This window comes from Hyla sarda, chromosome 1 (genome assembly GCF_029499605.1).
Source record: "Hyla sarda isolate aHylSar1 chromosome 1, aHylSar1.hap1, whole genome shotgun sequence".
Lineage (NCBI taxonomy): Eukaryota > Metazoa > Chordata > Amphibia > Anura > Hylidae > Hyla > Hyla sarda.
The window spans coordinates 412088579-412107424 of NC_079189.1; the positions used below are offsets into that span (position 1 = coordinate 412088579).

Sequence of the window (18846 nt, forward strand, 5' to 3'; positions counted from 1 at the left end):
TGTCATAATAGAGTGGCTTTTTGGATTTATATCAACAACCCATGGGTATACTAAAACAAGTTCAGCAAATTTTGTAACATACCACGTTCAATTTAAAGGGCTACTTAGTTTGGGGGAAAAAAAATTTCTGATCAACTGGTTCCAGAAAGTTATACAGATTTGTAAATTTAGGCTGCTTTCACACTATAAAGTTCCTCCGTTTCAAAGATCCGTTATAACGTTCCGTTAGGAAGACCCTGATAAAAACGTCCATTACAAAATCCCATACGGCCGTTATAAAATCCCATTAAAGTATATTGGATTTTTACATTATTCGTTTTAACCAGTCATAGCCAGTTATGAATAACGGACGCTATTTTGTGACGGGAGAAAAAAAACATTACATGCACTATTTTTCTCCCGTCACAAAATAACGACTGTTATTCATAACTGGCTATGACTGGTTAAAACGAATAATGTAAAAATCCCATAGACTTTAATGGGATTTTGGAATGGCTGTTTTAAGGGTTTTCTTAATGGGACATTATAACTGATCTTTAAAATGGAGGAACTTTATAGTATGAAAGCAGCCTTACGTCTATTTAAAAATCTTTAGCCTACCAGTTCTTATCAGCTGTTCTATTATCCAGATATCCAGTTGTGTAGTTTTTCCAGTCTAACCACAGTGCTCTCTGCTGACACCTCTGTTTGTGTCAGGAACTGCCTGGAGCAGGAGAGGTTTGTTATGCAGAGAGCACTGTGATCAGACTGGAAAGAGCTAATTAAGGCTACATTCACACCATGTTTTAGCAATACAGTTCTTGTATCAGGTTTTTGATGAAAAAAAGAATTCCTCAAAACCAGACTAAACTGTATCAAAATGTGTGTACAAATGTTAACCTGTATACGGTTGTAAACCGTATACTGGTTGAAAAATGATGTCTGGTTGCATCCTTTTTTTTAAAGAAGAAAACGTATACGTTTTTAACTTTTCACTCCATTATGAATAAAGTTTCACTTGTTTGATTGAAATTCCAAGAAAAAAACTGTACAAAGTCAAAAACCGTTTGGCAAAAACCGGATGGAACTGTACGGTTCCCATTGACTCCTATGTTTAAAAAAAAAAAAAAAAAATTATATGGTTTCAATACGGTTTTTCACCCGGACCAAAAACCGTGGTAGGTTACGGGGGAAAGAAAAGGGACAAAACCGTACTAGATGCAAAATGGACACAACCAGATGCATCGTTTGGCATACGGTTTTCAATGGAGAATCTATGCATACGGTTTTCAATACGGTTCCAGACAGTTTTCACTCTGAAATGGTATACAGGAACTGTATTGTAAAAACGTGGTGTAAATGCAGCCTAATTTACAAATCTGTTTAACTTTGACACCAGATTATTTAAAGGGGTACTCCGGTGCTAAGACATCTTATCTCCTATCCAAAGGATAGGGGATAAGATGCCTGATCGCTGGGGACCCCCGTGATCTTTCACGCAGCACAGCTGTCACGCCCCCTCCCATAGGCTTGCATTGAGGGGGCGGAGCATGACGTCACACGGGGACGGAGCTGTGACATCCTAATACTCTGGCCCGGTGATCGGCAGTCATCAGACCCGGAGCGAACATGTAATGGGGTGCTGTGTGATCCCCAGCGGCGGGACCCCCGTGATCAGGCATCTTATCTCCTATCCTTTGGATAGGGGATAAGATGTTTTAGCGCCAGAGTACCCCTTTAAATACATTTCTTTTCCACCAGAGTACTCCTTTAAGTAAGTAAAAATGTGTACAGTCATGGAAGAACCTGTAGGGGTCTGTGCGCCGTTGATATTTGTTGTGTGCCTATACCTGCAAACATAATCTGCCTCTGGGAATAAACATTTTGTTGTTTTTATTCACTAAAATGTTTTCAGTACTTAAAATTGGGGGCATATCGAAGCAAATCAACCTCATCGGTATATAATTTCCTCAAAGTAGCCGGTGATATTCAACTTTAGAACATTAAGGGTTAATTGGTCGCATTCTATGGTATAGAAAAAAAGACATTGTCCACCTATGTGATGAACCACAATCTAGTAGTTGGCCTATGGCCTGATGCTTGCTACATGTAAGATGGCTTTTATGGGGACTGACTAGTTTTTATGAATAATATAATAGACATAATACACAAGGGGGCGCACAGGACTGTTATACCATCAGTTACAGTTCACCAGAAGGACAGCATTGAGGCTAGGCTGAATAGATTACGTATACAGTCAGGGGAATAAATAAAAACTGTAAACTCCTGTCTTGTGATGCCCATAACAACCAATCACAGTGCTGCATTCACTTTGCCAGAGCTCAATAACATATGAAAGCTGAGCTGTGATTGGTTGCTATGGGCAAAATCAGACAATTTTTCTTAATCCCCCACTATGTATGTACATTCATGTCACCAGTCTGTAACCTGTAGAATATAAGCACATAAGAGATGTAGGAAAATATCAGCAATAAACTTTCTGGAAGAACAAAAGTATAAACTAACGTGTGTGTCTATGTATAATAGATCCACAGAAGGGTTGTTTTCTTTTCTTTCTGTGAACTGGTTAAACCTTATAATGAATGGGCGCCTTCCTTCCTCCTTTTTATACGTTTTTTTGGTTAAGTTTGGGGCATCTCAGCAGCATAAGAAAATTGCAACGCTTGGAGACCTTTACCCAAAATGGATTTGTCCTGTCACATTCCCTCGTATGCATGATCCCACCTGGTCCCAAAATCTCCAATAGGTCACCCTCTCTGGCTAGAGAAGAGGTGTGATATTAAAGGGAACACAGCCACCTAGTATTGGAACATGTTTTAGTTATAGACAGTATTAAACAGATGTGCTCTGGACTATAGAATGTCAGACAGTTTGAACAGAAAATGGATTATTTGTTAAACCTGGTATAAATGTGTGATATTCTGTGCATCAATCTGTCCTTTTAACATTCCACTGAATTGGAAATTTGTGCTTGCTTTTGTAGTGCAAGAGGAGGGACTGTGGGATAATGGTCTGTCCTATGAGTGTCGGACACTACTTTTTAAGGCCATTCACAACCTGTTAGAAAGGTAAGAGGTCTATGTCATTTTATTACATTGTTTGACACATTTCACATGCACCACATGTTGTCTTTTTGCTTAGAGGGTACCATGTCAGAAATTTTCATCGGTGGGGTCAGGGTACTGAGACCCTTGGGAATGGGGAGAAGTGGTCTGCTGTGCATTTTCCACTCTGCTCTGCTTGTGAAAGCGGAGCAAGCGGTATACAGACTTGCCAACTTTCTTTGGATCTATTCTTTCATGAGAAGAGTAGGAGAATAAAAGGAAGTGGATCTTCTCGCACATTTTACTGATCGTGGGTGTCTCAGCATGCAGACCCCCACAATCAATACCTCTGAAATGTCAAAAGTTTAATGAAAATATAGGTACACTGTAACTCAGTACAGTACTAGTCAGATACTTGCAAGATATATGGTGTCCGAGGAACCAGTTTCCAATAAAACTTGCCAAATAATGTTGCCAATGGCAAAACAGTGACATTTCAGCTATTCTGGCTTGATAGGTCATGTGTGGCTAAAACATCAATATTTACCGTTTATAGAAATTTTTAAGAGTTACTAATAAACTGTAAGTTTTATTGGAAACCCTAGTGCCTTAGGCATAGTTCATGTCTTTATTGTATTTGTGGCTGTAACATGCAGAAAGTTAATTATAAGGCTGAAAGCATGGTGGTCTTTTCATTCAGTGTTATATTCTGGCAGTTTTACATTGTTTATATTTGTAGTTATGCAATAAACTACCATAAGTGCTTGGCTCAGGATGGGGGGGATTGTTTCAGTGTCTTACTTGTGACTAATATGGAACATAAGAACCTAATGCTCATGAACAAAAATTTTATTTTTCTAGGTGTTTGCTTGATAAAAGTTTTGTGCGGATTGGAAAATGGTTTGTGAAGCCCAGTGAAAGAGAGGAAAAATCAGTTTCAAAGAGGTAAGATTCATATCCTCCCCTCGTTGTATGACTCTTGAAAAACATTTGGGGGATCTAAATAAGAGCAGAAAAGTGTCTTTATTTGGGGCTGTTGCTCTTTTTGTTTTGAAACCTTACCAGGCAGTAACACTTAGTATAAGGATGCTTATAAAGGAAGTAAGATAGCAGGCTTTCCTATTGAATAGCAATCCCACATGTCTCAGGGCAGCCGCCAGCTCCCTGTACTTTTCTTTACTTCAGCTGGTCTGATCTCCTCCGGCGCTTGCTGGCCAGTGGGACCCATAATGGCAGCAGGTAGCTCTGCCCCCCTTCTCCCCATGCTTGGAGCAGTAATTTTGAGACTGAGGGGGAGGACTCTGGAGCACCGGATAGCAAAGGCCCAGCCCCTTTCTGTGCCTCTCATAGCTCCGCCCCTCCTCCCGCAGGGAGTCCTCCAGGCTTAGGGCGCTGCAGTAGTCGTTCATGCTACCAGGGATGTCAGAGGCTGTCTCCCTCCTCTGACTCCCTGGTTCATGGCCCTCTCTCCTACAGCTCAGCGGAAGCCTGCTCCTACAGCGTGCTGAATCACCACTTCTGTGTAGTTCGCGGCTCCCTGCCCCACAGTCACTGCTGGCTGTACACAGCTGCTGGCTTAGTGCAGCTGTGTGGTGACTTGCCGGGGCACACGATTTACTGCTTAGGCACCGGCACAGAGTGCTGGTGGCGCTTGTCGCACCACAGTGGTCTGTGTGATTCCTCTGCCGCATTTCATTTCTCACATGCCTGATGTCTCTGCGGCTCGAGTTCCGCTACCCCACTACCAGTGCGCGGTGTCCGAAGAAGTGCCCTGATGTGTCCTATGGACCCTATACAGGGTGACAGGGATGCAATCCATGGCTCCTCAGCCTCCCCCGATCTCCTAGGGTTGTGGGAATTCTATCCATGGCTCCTAGGCCTCCTTGTCTTCCCACCTGCGACCAAGGGGGGCACAGTGATCGGTGATATACCTTTTTGTTCATTTTTCGTCAGCACCTGGAAGTGTACTCGTTCCGCCAGACTGTTGTCTGCACGGTTTCCTACACAGTCTGTCTCCCATCCCTGGGCTGCCGCGTGCAAGGCTGGGGTTTCCAGTACCTCACTGCTGGTGGGAGACATCTGGAAGAGGATCCCCTGCAGGTACACTTGATTGACGTCAGTCAGACTTTCTTCTGCTTGGGGGTCACCCATCAAATCGGCCGCACTCCAGTACCCCACTTTCAGTGGGAGGGTTCGCAAAAGTGACTCTGTGCGTTCAAGAACCGTATTGCAGTCAACCGGGCGGTGGTCTGCATGGTTTACTACTATGTCGGGTCTCCTACCATACACTTCCCACACCTTCAGTTCAGGTATCCCACTGCCAAGGTGTAGTTCTGAGCGAGGGACCCCATGTTGCTCCATAAGCCTTTCACAATGCACCACGTAGTGGTTTGCAGGGTTCCTTACTTTCCCAGGTCCCTCTCCACGGGCCTGCTGCTATCACGGATAATGGCTGGTAAACCACTTTCAGTGTGTGGTTCAGAGGACAGGACCGGTGTATCCATGGTCCATATGCCAATTAGCCAGACTGTCTGCATGGTTTTTTCATCCATCAGGTCACATTCCCCATTCCTGCAGCTCCAGATGTCCGATGACTCACTTTCAATGTGAAGTTCCCAGGAAGTGGCTCTGTGGATTCATTGGACCTTTCTGCTGGTAAGTCAGGCTTTGTCGGCATATTTTTGCATCTCATTTGTCCTTAATCTCTTTAGTCTGCAACTGCAGTTCTGGTGTGTAGCGCCATTAAGAAGTGGGGTGTGGGCGTTTCCTGCAGGTTCTATGGACCTTGCAACAGCACTCTCGGTTCCCCTTCTAACAGCGTAACGTTAGTCTTCTCAGGGCATGGTTGTGGCACGCCGTTGGGTGCTGAGACTAGTTTCCATGCTTCTGGACATTTGGATGTCTGTGGTTCCCTTCTCGTGGTGGCAGTCTAGGTACCCCTCTACTATCATGAGGTATCCATGTCTGTGTCCCTATATATGGTCTGGAAACCCTGCTCATGTAGTACCTTCCTCCCCTCCTTTTTGGTGGGGTGTACCTCAGGCCTTCCTGTGTAATAGTTTCCACAGGTCTGGGGCAGTTGAGCACCTCTGTTCAAGCATGGGGCCTGCTGGGGTGACGGCCTGTTCTGAAGCCCCCCCCCCCCCCCAATTCCTCCGGGTATCTTCCTGGGCTCCTGTACGGGGTGGCTCAGGCGCCTGCTCTGTTGCTTTATTCATCGGCCAGGATGACCGCACCATCTGCCCCCCCCCTCCCCCTTTTTCACAGGGTCCAAGGTTTTGCCCCAATACCCCCATGTGCTTCTTACTTAAATTCTTAGTTATGTCTTTGTATCTCCCAGCTCCAGTGTCTTGGATTCAAATACCTCTGGGGACACATGTCTCCTCCGTGCCTCTGTGTGTTTTCCCAGGGTCCCTGGGGGCTACATTCACCCAGTGCTTTGATCCGTTACTGTAGTGCGGCATTTCCTTGCTCCTACAGTACATGGCACTCTTGGGAAATTCCCTTCCACAGGGGGTACTGGGATCAGGAAGCTTGGTACGTTCAGTGCCTGAGTTTCGTATTCACCTCCCCTTGTTTTTTCCCTCCACTAGGGGGACTATTTCACTGAGCACTTTCTTCTGCCAAGATGGAGCCATGGTGGGGTACCTTGCTTGGCCTTTGTTTTTTATTTGCTGGAAGTGATCGGAAGTGCTTTTCGCTCTGCTTGTGTGCTTAATGCTCACTATTGCAGCTTGGCTCCCCTCCAGTTTCTGGTTGTCTACTGCTGCTCATGCAGCTAGTGCATTTTGCTCTGTAGGAGGGGTTTATGCAATTGTGTATAGCTCAACGACAGCCAGTCTGCCATTGCTCTCTTCCTTTCTTGGCGCAATATCCGGGAAGGGTGTCCCTTTGTCAGTGTCGGTGGTGCTACACTGCCACTCTGATCAATTGGAGTAACCTTCTCGTGCCACTGGGTTCCCTTTTGCTTTTCCCTCCGTTCCCGTCCTGACGAGATGTTGCTGGGAGTGCTCTGGTTTGCTCTGACCGCTGGGTGCAAGATCAATTAATCCTTGTTTTGGGCTCTGTCCTAGACTGCTGTGGTGTACCTTTATTCTCTGGGTCGGTCCTCCTGATCCTTCGGGCCTTCGTGAGGATTGTGGTCTCGGGCACGTATAGAGTGCCCCTGCCCAGGCTTCTCTGCTATCCCTTTGTGGATCGGTCTTTCTGTACTGCTCTTCTTCTTGTCCTGACACAGCAGTTTGTCTCCCAAAACTGTTCGCGGTTGTTGGGTTTGCTCCCCCTACAGGTGAGGCACCTCCCGGTGACTCGAGAGTCTTCAATTCCATATGGCCATTCTGGGTTTCTGGGTTACTCTTTACTTTGTTTCCTCCTTCAGGGTCTATTTACTTCTGGGTTGTACGGTAAGCCTGTCTACCAGGTTTTTCCAGTCAGGCCATTTTTCGGCTGCAGCATGGCTGTGTTTCCTCCCGCTGTCCTGTGTGGCATCCTCTCTTCTCCCTGGGTGCTCACGCTGTGCCCCTGGGACAGTGGTTTTTGGCGCCTACAGCTTTTTGGTTCGGATCTTCTGCAACCTGCTTCTCCAGAGATGGTTCTTCTCTCTTTTCCAGAAGTTTCTGGTCTTCATCTTGACTGACTCGCCTTCGGCTCTCCCTGGCGTTTTCTCGCCAGGTTCTCTGGTTTCGGTTTGTCCTCTGTATGGGGTTTTCTTGTCATTCCCTTTTCCTTTTTTGTTTCCAACCAGACTCTCCCTCTGCCTGGTTCTGCGCTTCTTGGAGTTGGATTTTCTACCTCCTTCCAGGTTGGTTCGGCCCATCGGGTCTCTGCATCGCCCATTCTTGTCTCTCTCTTTTGCCTGTTGCTTTAGAGTCTCTTCTAAGGAAGGTCCTAGTCAATCTCCATGGACAGTGGGAACTGCCGGACGCTCAGTTCCAGGCCTTGGTTGCCTTTTTAACCCAGGATCTCATCAGTGAGTCTTCCAGCCGGCTGGGTTCAGTCTCCGGACTGACTCCCTTCCTCTGGTGATGGCCTTCCCACTTCAGGGACTGCTTTGGTACGTCCCATGGTCTGTGTTCCCCCCCCCAATGAAGAGCCACCGAGAAAAGGAGATTTTTTTTTTTGTACACTCCATAAAATCTCTTTTAGCCTTTGTTGGGGGACACAGCACCCACTCATGTCTTCATTCTTGTCTAGATAGCCTTTTCCTGTTCTTGGGTGTTTCTCCGGGATTCCTTTTCTAGGGTACTTCGGACTTGTCTCTTGGTTGGCTTCTCCTACTGCTTTGTGACAAAACTGATTACCTCACTTCCAGTGGGCGGGTATATCCTGCCAGGGAGGAGCCGACTTGTTCCTAGTGTCAGCGCCTCCTAGTGACGAGCATATACCCATGGTCTCATGTGTCCACCCAATGAAGGCTATGAGAAAGATTTTACGGTGAGTACAAAAAAAAAATCTCCTTTTTGCGCTTTCCTTGTTCACCAGAGCTGACTGTTTTATTTAATAGTTCAGGGCCTAACAAAGGCTTCAGGGCTGCCACTTGAAAATGCCTGTTTGGAAATAATACCAATCACAGCTTAGTTTTCATATTTTAACACGTTCTGGTAAAATGAAAGCTGTCCTTGGTTGCTACAGGTTGATAAATCTGGGCCATAAGATCTCAACTAGTGGCTGTCTTTTTTATTTTTTTTTTTCCCCTGCAAGGGGATTTATGCATTATAGCGTTTGTTGGCATTGTTGAGGTGTGTATATGTGTGTGTGTGTGTGTGTGTGTGTGTGTGTGTGTGTGTATGTGTATATATGCTTTTTTTTTTTTTTGGTTTGTTGATTCACTAGACTCCTGGGATTCTTCTATAAAGAGTTTGTCTTGTCAAACTAAATGGATGTCTGTGTAATGCATGGGTGCACTTGGTGGGGCAGTGTTTAGCCCCTTTTTAAAATGTTTTGCTCTGCATTTTAAAGGAAATTGATCACTAAAGTCACTCAAAAAGAGAGAAACAGAACATGGCTGCCCATTCACTTGTATTACGATCTATTTGCTTTTCAGTATAGTTTCAAAAACGATTAGGTTTTTAGTGTACCTTTAGATCAAAACTTGCAAGCCCACTTGCCACTTCAAGGCCACCTGATAAGAGTGGGTCCCTAAACTAACACCAAGCCCACAGGAGGGCTGACCCAGTGGCCAGGCTGTTCCGCTGCTGCCCGACCAAGCCCCCAGTTTTGGGCCACAGACAGAGCATCACAGCAACAATGGCCGTTGCAGAACACCACACCAGTGAGATCACCTATCATGTGCTTCTGGCCAGAGGGCTGAGAGAATGCTAAAAACACATACGCAGTCTCCTGCTGATAAATAGCCAGCACTCCACTCCACCCATTCTGCCCAGGCTGTTTTAATTAGCAGGAGGCTGCATATGGGTTTCCTCCTAGCCCTCTGGCAGGGAGCACATGGTAGGTGTTCACACTGGTGTAATGCTCTGTGGTGGCCATTGTTGCTGTGGTTCTTAGTCTGTGGGGTGGTCCACAGCTGGGGGCTTGGTTAGGCACCAGTGGGGCTGCCTGGCCACGGAGTCATCTCTGTGGGCTTGGTGTTAGTTTAGGGCCCCACTCTTATCAGGTGGCCTTATTGTGGCGAGTGGGCTGGCATGTTTTCATCTAAAGGTACACTAATACCCTGTTAGTTTTTGAAATGATGCTGAGAAGGAAATAGTTCATAGTACAAGTTGTGGCTGTGCGACCATGTTGTTTCTCTTTTTTTGATCACTAAAGTAAACAAACCTTTTTCAAGTATGGGTCATTCTCTTGTACAAATAGTCGGAGTGTGTAGTATTTTGTGCAGCACAAGTAAAAAGGGGAAAAATTCCCTATTTCCTTATGAAATGTTCCTCTGCTCCAATGTGACATTGTCTTTTTAGATCAAAAGGAGGGTTAGACACAAAGTTGTGACTTTCCTGTACATTGTGTGATTGGGTTCTTAGTAAATGACAATGCCCCAGCAGAAATGCTTATGGTGATAGTCTTTGTTATACATGAAATGGTCACAAGGTTGCCCAGGTATAAATGGGCAGAGAATCCCTCATGTGTCTATAGAACTCACACATTCTTCAGTTAATTCACCCTAGTATGATGATGGTATAGTAGACATCAGAAATCCCACATGCCATGAACTTCCAGCCCAATTTAAAGGGAATAAATAAAATGATTTAATGACAGATGGTGTATAGGTGGGCACTCAGTAGATGCCACCTGTCTGAAGCATAATAGCAGCAGTAAGGTATGTCCTGAGTATGGAAGGTGGTAGAAGTGTGCAGTGCATTGGTATGTGTTTCTCCTTATGTCATGTGATCAGTCTATAAATAGAGATCTGTTCTCATTCCATAGTCTGATACTTTGCGTGTGTCTGTTTGGCCGTGCGCGAGCGCGTGTGTGTTTTCTTCCTCTGTTGTAATTATGCACAGGCTGACATGGAGACATTAGCTGTTGCTATGGCAACCTGGTTTAAGTCGACAAGTTCCTGGCATGATGTCATTAGGACAGCTTCCCCCCTCCCATCTATCTCCCTGCATGCAGAGAGTGACTCTGATTATTCCAGCCAATCTAACCCCCAACTACAGCATGTCTTCTCACATGCCCTTGCTGGAATAGCACAACCCCCCCCTGGGGCTGTAGAAAGCACCTTTTGAGGACATCAGACATGCTCATTTTTATCATTAGGTAGTTGAAGCTGCGCATTAAAATCAGATGTTTCTTGGGAGAATTGTGTCTCTTCAAAAATAAAGAAAGCAAAGGTGACAATGAATGATGCCCAAATGTCTCGGCATTCTGTATGGAAGGGCCTTTTATTTTTTATTTGATACCTGGAATACATTGTCAGGAAGGATACAAAATTATACAATGTATCAAAGGACTCACCTTTCATATCTTTATGCAGTTCAGTATGTCAATGTGGTAATCTCCTGCCTTTTAAACTCTCCTCTCTATGTGATTGTGGATGAATATAAACATGAGCAGAATAAAGACTTGATATGGTCTGTAACCACTGCGTAGAGTATGTAACTTCAGGTCTTGTCCTTTTTGTTTTTAGCGAAAACCTCTCCTGCTCCTTTACTTTTTTCCTCCATGGGGAAAGCAGTGTTTGCACAAGTGTAGAGATTGCTCAGCACCAGCCAGTGTATCTCATCAACCAGCAACATCTCCAGCTGGCGCAGACATCCCATACGCCATGCCAAGGTAAGCACCATAACACACACACAGTTAGTAATGATTGACAATTTATATTTACAAAGCAGAACGTCACACTGTCATATTTTAATTTTACACGATCCTAAATTAGCACAAATGGAGTGTATATGCGCGCGTGTGTGTGTATGTATATATATATATATATATATATATATATATCAGTAGCAAGGTATGAGCCGCTCACCACCTGTGCCATAGACCGGCTGGTAACGCCTCCAGCCTATTATTAGACAAGAACAAAGACGAGGTCCGGCACCAGGATGGTTGCAGATAAAAGCTTGCGTTATTTTATTGACGATATTGCAGTACAAGGCAGAACGTTTGACGCGTTTCGCACGTAAATGTGCTTAATCGTAGACTATAAATATATATATAATATTATGCACAAAATACTGTATTACTAGATATAATAGTCATAAAGTTAGCAAATAACACCAGTATAAAAGTTGCAAATATCACCTTACAGATTACCCTTAGTTCTTAAGTAAACATTCAATATACCAAGACCAGAATTACCAGTGATAGGCTTATGCAAGGAAGGGCGCACAGTACCGTTACAACATGAACATTACTAATATACCACATGGTGACTGGATAATGCCACCTATGGTTATTGAATAAAATCCACTGTATACAGACAAACCTTCCCCTATTCCACTGAACATATAGAGGTAGATACTAGAGATGAGCGAACTTACAGTAAATTGGATTCGTCACGAACTTCTCGGCTCGGCGCTTGCTGACTTTTCCTGCATAAATGAGTTCATCTTTCAGGTGCTCGGGTGGGCTGGAAAAGGTGGATACAGTCCTAGGAGACTCTTTCCTAGGACTGTATCCACCTTTTCCAGCCCACCGGAGCGCCCGGAAAGCTGAACTAATTTATGCAGGAAAAGTCATCAACTGCCGAGCCGAGAAGTTCGTGAGGAATCGAATTTACTGTAAATTGGCTCATCTCTAGCAGATACTAGAACTACGATGGCTCTGAAGACCATATGAGTGATCACATCCAGTTACATTTAGTAACTTACAGGTGACGTCTTGTCTGATCAGTCGCTTGCTTCCCTTCTCTATCTGCATGCCCCAGTAATGACTAGACCCAGCTGCCCTTTTTCCACACATTAAAGACTGCCCTGATCATATGTTAGATTTCACCTTTATTTCTCTTGAAAAAGCAGTGCGTGAAAAATATTTTCAACCATTTCAAGTCTCAAATCGGTCACAAACAGATTTATTCAGTCATACACACACTAGGTTTAGTTCCAGTGATATTTGTACTATGTGAATGTGGGGAGATCACTTTTCCTGAATACACCAGACTTATATAATACTTATAATACACCAGTATAACAAGAAGTTCTCTGTATTATTTTAGCGCTTTTCTTAGTCCATAGTAAGCAATGTTTATTCTATTTTAACTACAAGGAGTATGAACCTGTAGCTGTAAGCTGTTGCAGCATATTCAATTCACACATCTACTTTAATACCTAATCTTGTGTATTGCTTTTCTTTACTTTGATAGTTATTCTGAGCCCATATGGGTTGAGTGGAACACTTACTGGCCATGCCTACAAAACATCAGATCCCACTACCCGCAGGCTGCTTGAGGAATGGCGTCCTTTCTACCCTACAGTGCTCTCTGCAAGGAAGGAACAAAGGGAAGATCAGGAAATGCTTTATGATGATGATTTTCCGGCAGCAGTGGAAGTAATTGTGGGTAAGGAACTTTGGTTGAGGCCAGAAACATATTGATGCTTTGGAGAAGAAAATAGGTTACTTGAATGTTCTCAGTCTGAGAGCACATAGAAAATGTAGGAGAGTTTAACTTATGTTTTATTATGAATGAAAGTAAACAAAAAGTTCATAATCTTTTAATATATGTAAACCAGGAAAATAAAATGCCTTAGGGGAAGGGCCTAATAACACAAGGTGCATTACTGAATAATAGTTGCTACTGTGGGTTACTTAACAATAATCAGAAAAAAACAATTGGGACATTTTTTATATCATTTTCAAACCTAGTTTACACGCAATCTGCACTATTTGCCATTAATAAAACATATATGTTTATTTAGCTTTAAATGTGGAAGTTAACATTTTATAGTTTTACAGAGGAAATGGGACATCCCCCATAAATACCTTTTTACATTACAATAAACAGTCTCTAATCCTCCTAGTTTCTGCAGAGTGAAAGTATTGGCTATAAATTATTGTATTGTTTTTAGTGTTCTTATAAAATGTAGTGTTTCATACAGCTGTATAATAGATACATTTATATCCGCTTCTCTAACCGTCCCTATGCCTTTTACAGTCTGGTTGCCTTTAAACCTGTTCTTTAATCCTTCACCACAGTGTATTTTTTTTTCTTTCTGGCCCAGGTGGCGTTCGCATGGTTTACCCCTCAGCATTTGTTCTCATGGCTCACAGTGACCTACCTGTTCCACCCAACACTGTGAATACTGGGCACAGTGGCACAAGTACACAGCAAAATACAGCTTTTACTAAAGATCCTAGCCCATGTCGGATGCCCTTGACGCCACCCACATCACCAGATCAAAATGCTCCTGGTAAATGTTGCACTAAATCCTACAATGATAGTTTGTTTGGCAATAAAGTGTCAGATTTGTACCTTCTGGATTAATACTGTATGGATATATATATATATATATATATATATATATATATATATAAAACAAATTTACTTAGGAAGGTAAAAATAAGTGTTATGCTGCTTTTTGGCATTCTACTTTCTTCTGCTGACGGCATATCAAGTGAAAAGTGTTTGCTGATAGGCGGTCTTAAATGTACATTATTTACTCAAAAGGAGAACTGCAGCCGCGGATAGGGGATAAGTTTCTGATCACAGGGGGTCCGAACACTAGGCCCCCCCCCCCCCGCAATCTCCTATATGGAGCAGCGGCTCTCCCCATGCAGGAGGCATGTCGGCCGCAGAATGACGCTGCGCCCGACACGCCCCCTCCGTGAATTTCTATGGGAGAGGCAAAGATTCAGCGTTCGTGCATCCCCACCTTTACCATATAACTGAACGGAGGGGGCGTTTGTCGACCTCTTGGTGAGGGCGACGACTTGAGCATTAGCCACGCATAGTCAAGGCATCTCCCGTATGGGGGAGGGGGGGGGGGGGGTCACAGCGGTTGGACCCCCAGATAAGTTGTCTGTGGCTGCAGTTCTCCTTTTAAGCATTATGAACATGCTAGAGTATTGCAACATTGTACATGTGCAACAAGCTGTATTTTTGAACAGAGGTTTTTGAAGCATAAGTACAACTTGTTTTCGGATGTGGAATTTAAGGCCTTAGTGTTTGGCGCCCTCTTGTGTCTGTTTAATAAAAGTTCAGTTATGTCATCTGAAAGGGATTGTCCCAGTCAGAGAACCTTCTATGAGCTGTTCCCTTCCATGGTGAGCTGAAAATGTGGACATCTTTGTTGTGGTTTTGTTTCTTTTTTTTTTAATACAGGTCACCACACATTCCCTTTAATTTTCATAACCCAGAGTTAGCTGTTATTATTCTAATCCTAATAAGTAATATAATATAGAAATAAACGCAATAGTTAAAATGTTTAAACCCTTATTACTACACCTGTTTTAAACTTTTGTGACCAGGTGATTATTTATTTAATTTCATTTAATTTTTATGTATGTATTATATATGTATGTATATATTGTTTTCCAGTTTGTGCTGGTTAAATTGGTATAACATTGTTTCTTATGCTATTATGATTTCTTTTCCTTTTTCTAGCTTGACAAGTAGGTAAAACCACCAGTGTTTTAAATTTGAATAATTTTTTTTCTTATGCAGAGGAACCTTTAAGTAGGTTTTGTATATTGGTGTTAACTAGGGTCTAACGATTCTGAAAACGGTTGGCCATTTTGATCATTAACGGTTTTAAAGAAAAACTGTCAAAGTTCAGCCACACTAAACCCAGTACATTGGGTTATAGTGTGGGTGAACAGGAGTCTGTAAGGTGCTCACTTAGTAAAGTTTTGTTTAGGGCGAGTTTGCGTCCTCTAAAGTGTCCGCCATCCATCCCGGTTTTGCTATCAGCAGGCGGGTCCCCCGCCGGCAATTTCACTTTGGGTTCCGGAGCCAGACGCTCAAACCCTGCACCCCTTGTTACATATTCATTTCTTGTTTCTCCACATCCCAATGACATGGAGTTATCCGCCCCTCTGAGCGTTGCAATCTGGCTTCAGAGTGCATGTGCAGTTTCGATGCGCAGAGCGATTCTGGGCATGCACAGCTCTCACGTCATCAGGACAGGGAGCTGTGTAAAACATAACAGCGCATGTACTATTAAGCCAGATCCCAGCGCTCATAGGGGCAGATAACTCCACGTCATTAGGACGTGGAGAAACAAGAAATGAAAATGCAACAAAAAGGGGGGGGGGGGGACCCGCCTGCTACGCGGGAAAACTGGGATGGAGGGCGGACACTCCCTAAACAAAACTTTACTAAGTGAGCATGTTACAGACTCCTTTTCACCCACACTATAACCCAATGTACTGGGTTTAGTGTGGGGGAACTGGCTGACATGGACACTTGCCATATATCCCACTGCTTGACAAGAGCCATTGTACAAGATAGTCAGTACATGGATGGTATAAACACGCACTATTTATCACCTATATTTATGATACTACTGAACAATACATATGCTAAAATGTTACTGCAGTTATGTTACTGTAAGAAATACATTTATTTTTAAATTACAGGAGACATCAGGTCTGTAACTACAAGTGGCAACAGCCAGTCAGCAGGGGACGGTGTAAGTAATTTGAGGCACAGTCCGAAACGTCGAGGGAGAAGTTATATGAAGTTGCATAGTCATATGGCGCAGAGAGCTTGGAGGGAATGCATCCTGAACAGAAGTCCATCAAAGTAAGTATTATATTTTATAAGATCATTCACTTAGAATTTGATTGTTTACAGTGTAAGGTCCCAAAGTCACTCTAGTCTACCTTTATATTCTTTCCGGTGTATTTTATTGTAATATATATATTTATATGCTTATCCTAGGAATGCTTACATTCACTTACTTTGGATTTACCAACAACGTCTACTAGTAGTTGTTGATTTCAAGCATCTACTACTTTCAGTAAAATATCTTTATTGCATTGCCTGAACACTGTTTAACCCTTTTAAAGGGATATTACAGACCAAAACTTTTTTTTATATATCAACTGGCTCCGGAAAGTTAAACAGATTTGTAAATTACTTTGATTAAAAAATCTTAATCCGTGCAATAGTTATTAGCTTCTGAAGTTGAGTTGTTTTTTTCTGTCTAACTGCTTTCTGATGACTCATGTCCCGGGAGCTGTGCAGTTCCTATGGGGATATTCTCCCATCATGCACAGCTCCCGGGACGTGACATCATTATTGAGCAGTTAGACAGAAAACTTCAGAAGCTAATAACTATTGGAAGGATTAAGATTTTTTAATAGAAGTAATTTACAAATCTGTTTAACTTTCTGGAGCCAGTTGATATATAAAAAAAATTGTTTTGCTTGGAATACCCCTTTAAGGATATAGATATAGAATATCTATACACACACACACACACACACACACACACACACACACACACACTGGGGCAAAAAAGTATTTAGTCTGCCACCAATTTGGCAAGTTCTCCCACTTAAAAAGATGAGAGGCCTGTAATTTTCATCATAGGTATACCTCAACTATGAGAGACATGAGAAAAAAAAATCAATGAAATGTCTGATTTTTAAAGAATGTATTTGTAAATTATGTTGGAAAATAAGTATTTGGTCAATAACAAAAGTTAATCTCAATACTTTGTTATATACCCTTTATTGGCAATGACAGAGGACAAACGTTTTCTGTAAGCCTTCACAAGGTTTTCGCACACTGTTGCCGTCTCACACACTGTTTGGGGCTGTCGCTGGACAACACAGACTTTCAACTCCCTCCAAAGGTTTTCTATGGGGTTTAGATCTGGAGACTGGCTAGGCCACTCCAGGAACTTGAAATGCTTTTTACGTAGCCACTCCTTCGTCGTCCGCATTCTTTCTCCTCCAAACATGACGAGTTGCGTTTTTTCCAAAATGTTCTACTTTGGTTTCATCTGACCATAGGACATTCTCCCAATACTCTTCTGGATCATCCAAATGTTCTCTAGCAAACTTTAGGCGGGCCCAGACATGTACTGGCTTAAGTAGGGGGACACGTCTGGCACTGCTTGATTTAATTTGAGTCCCTGGCGGCGTAATGTGTTACTGATGGTAGCCTTTGTTACTTTGGTCCCAGCTCTCTGCAGGTCATTTTTGCTCACTCCACCGTGTGGTTCTGGGAATTTTGCTCACCGTTCTTGTGATCATTTTGACACCACGGGGTGAGATCTTGTGTGGAGCCCCCGATCGAGGGAGATTATCAGTGTTCTTGTATGTCTTCCATTTTCTAATAATTGCTTCCACAGTTGATTTCCTCACATCAAGCTGTTGCCTATTGTAGATTCAGTCTTCCCAGTCTGGTGCAGGTCTACAATTTTGTTTCTGGTGTCCTTAGACAGCTCTTTGGTCTTGGCCATAGTGGAGTTGGAGTGTGACTGTTTGAGGTTGTGGACAGGTGTCTTTTATACTGATAACAAGTTCAAACAGGTGCCATTAATACAGGTAACGAGTGGAGGACAGAGGAGACTCTTAAAGAAGAAGTTACAGGTCTGTGAGAGCCAGAAATCTTGCTTGTTTGTAGGTGACCAAATACTTATTTTCTGCCATAATTTGCAAATAACATTCTTTAAGGTATACCTATGATGAAAATTACAGGCCTCCCCCATCTTTTTAAGTGGGAGAACTTGCACAATACTTTTTTGCCCCACTGCTTGTGTATTTATGTATATGTGTGTGTGTGTGTGTGTGTGTGTATATATATATATATATATATATATATATATATATATATATATATAGTTCTTGGCCATTAAACTTCTGTGCAATCCTGCACTGCAATGTGCAAGTTAAGAAGTATGTTTAGTGAAATCCCTCAGACCTTGTTTGACATATCGATCATATTTGATATAATGATCAAATCACAGTTCATCAACACACATTCCATATGCGGTCTCCCTAGAACGCAATACAGTGGGGTCACAGTCTCTCTTCTTACCGATTATACTCTTAGATGTGCAGCCAAGCATTCACCATTCTTTCGCTACTTTCTGGCTGTCCTGAAGAGTCATTTTGAGGTTGTCAGAAATCACTGCCCCTAAATCCTTCTCTCAAGTCCTGGGTAATAGGTCCTTTTACGCTGGCTGAGGACTAAAAGATCATGGCCGCCAATCTCATTGATTGGCGCTAGTTTAATGAGACTTCACACGGCTCAACAATTGCATGCTGGGCCACATGAACAATCACTTTATTGTTTGCGCAACCCTTTAATTTAGTCATTTTGAATGGGCCAGTTATCAGGAATGGACGTTCGTATGAGCACCTGTTCAGCCTATAATTGGCCCTTGTGTAGGGGTATTTACCCAGTACTACTGAGACAATACTCAGAGGACTCCTTTTCCCCAAGTGCGTTATTTTA

The 18846-nt window shown here is 43.1% G+C and overlaps 1 protein-coding gene across 1 annotated transcript in view; it reads left to right on the top strand.

Annotated features, from left to right (window-relative positions):
• The window catches only part of MED13L (mediator complex subunit 13L), a 154533-nt gene that overhangs the window by 82539 nt on the left and 53148 nt on the right, over positions 1-18846 (top strand). Inside the window, 6 exon segments of the mRNA XM_056518010.1 lie at positions 2984-3068; positions 3906-3989; positions 11125-11270; positions 12802-12996; positions 13658-13846; positions 16014-16179. Coding sequence (XP_056373985.1) covers positions 2984-3068; positions 3906-3989; positions 11125-11270; positions 12802-12996; positions 13658-13846; positions 16014-16179 — 865 coding nt within the window.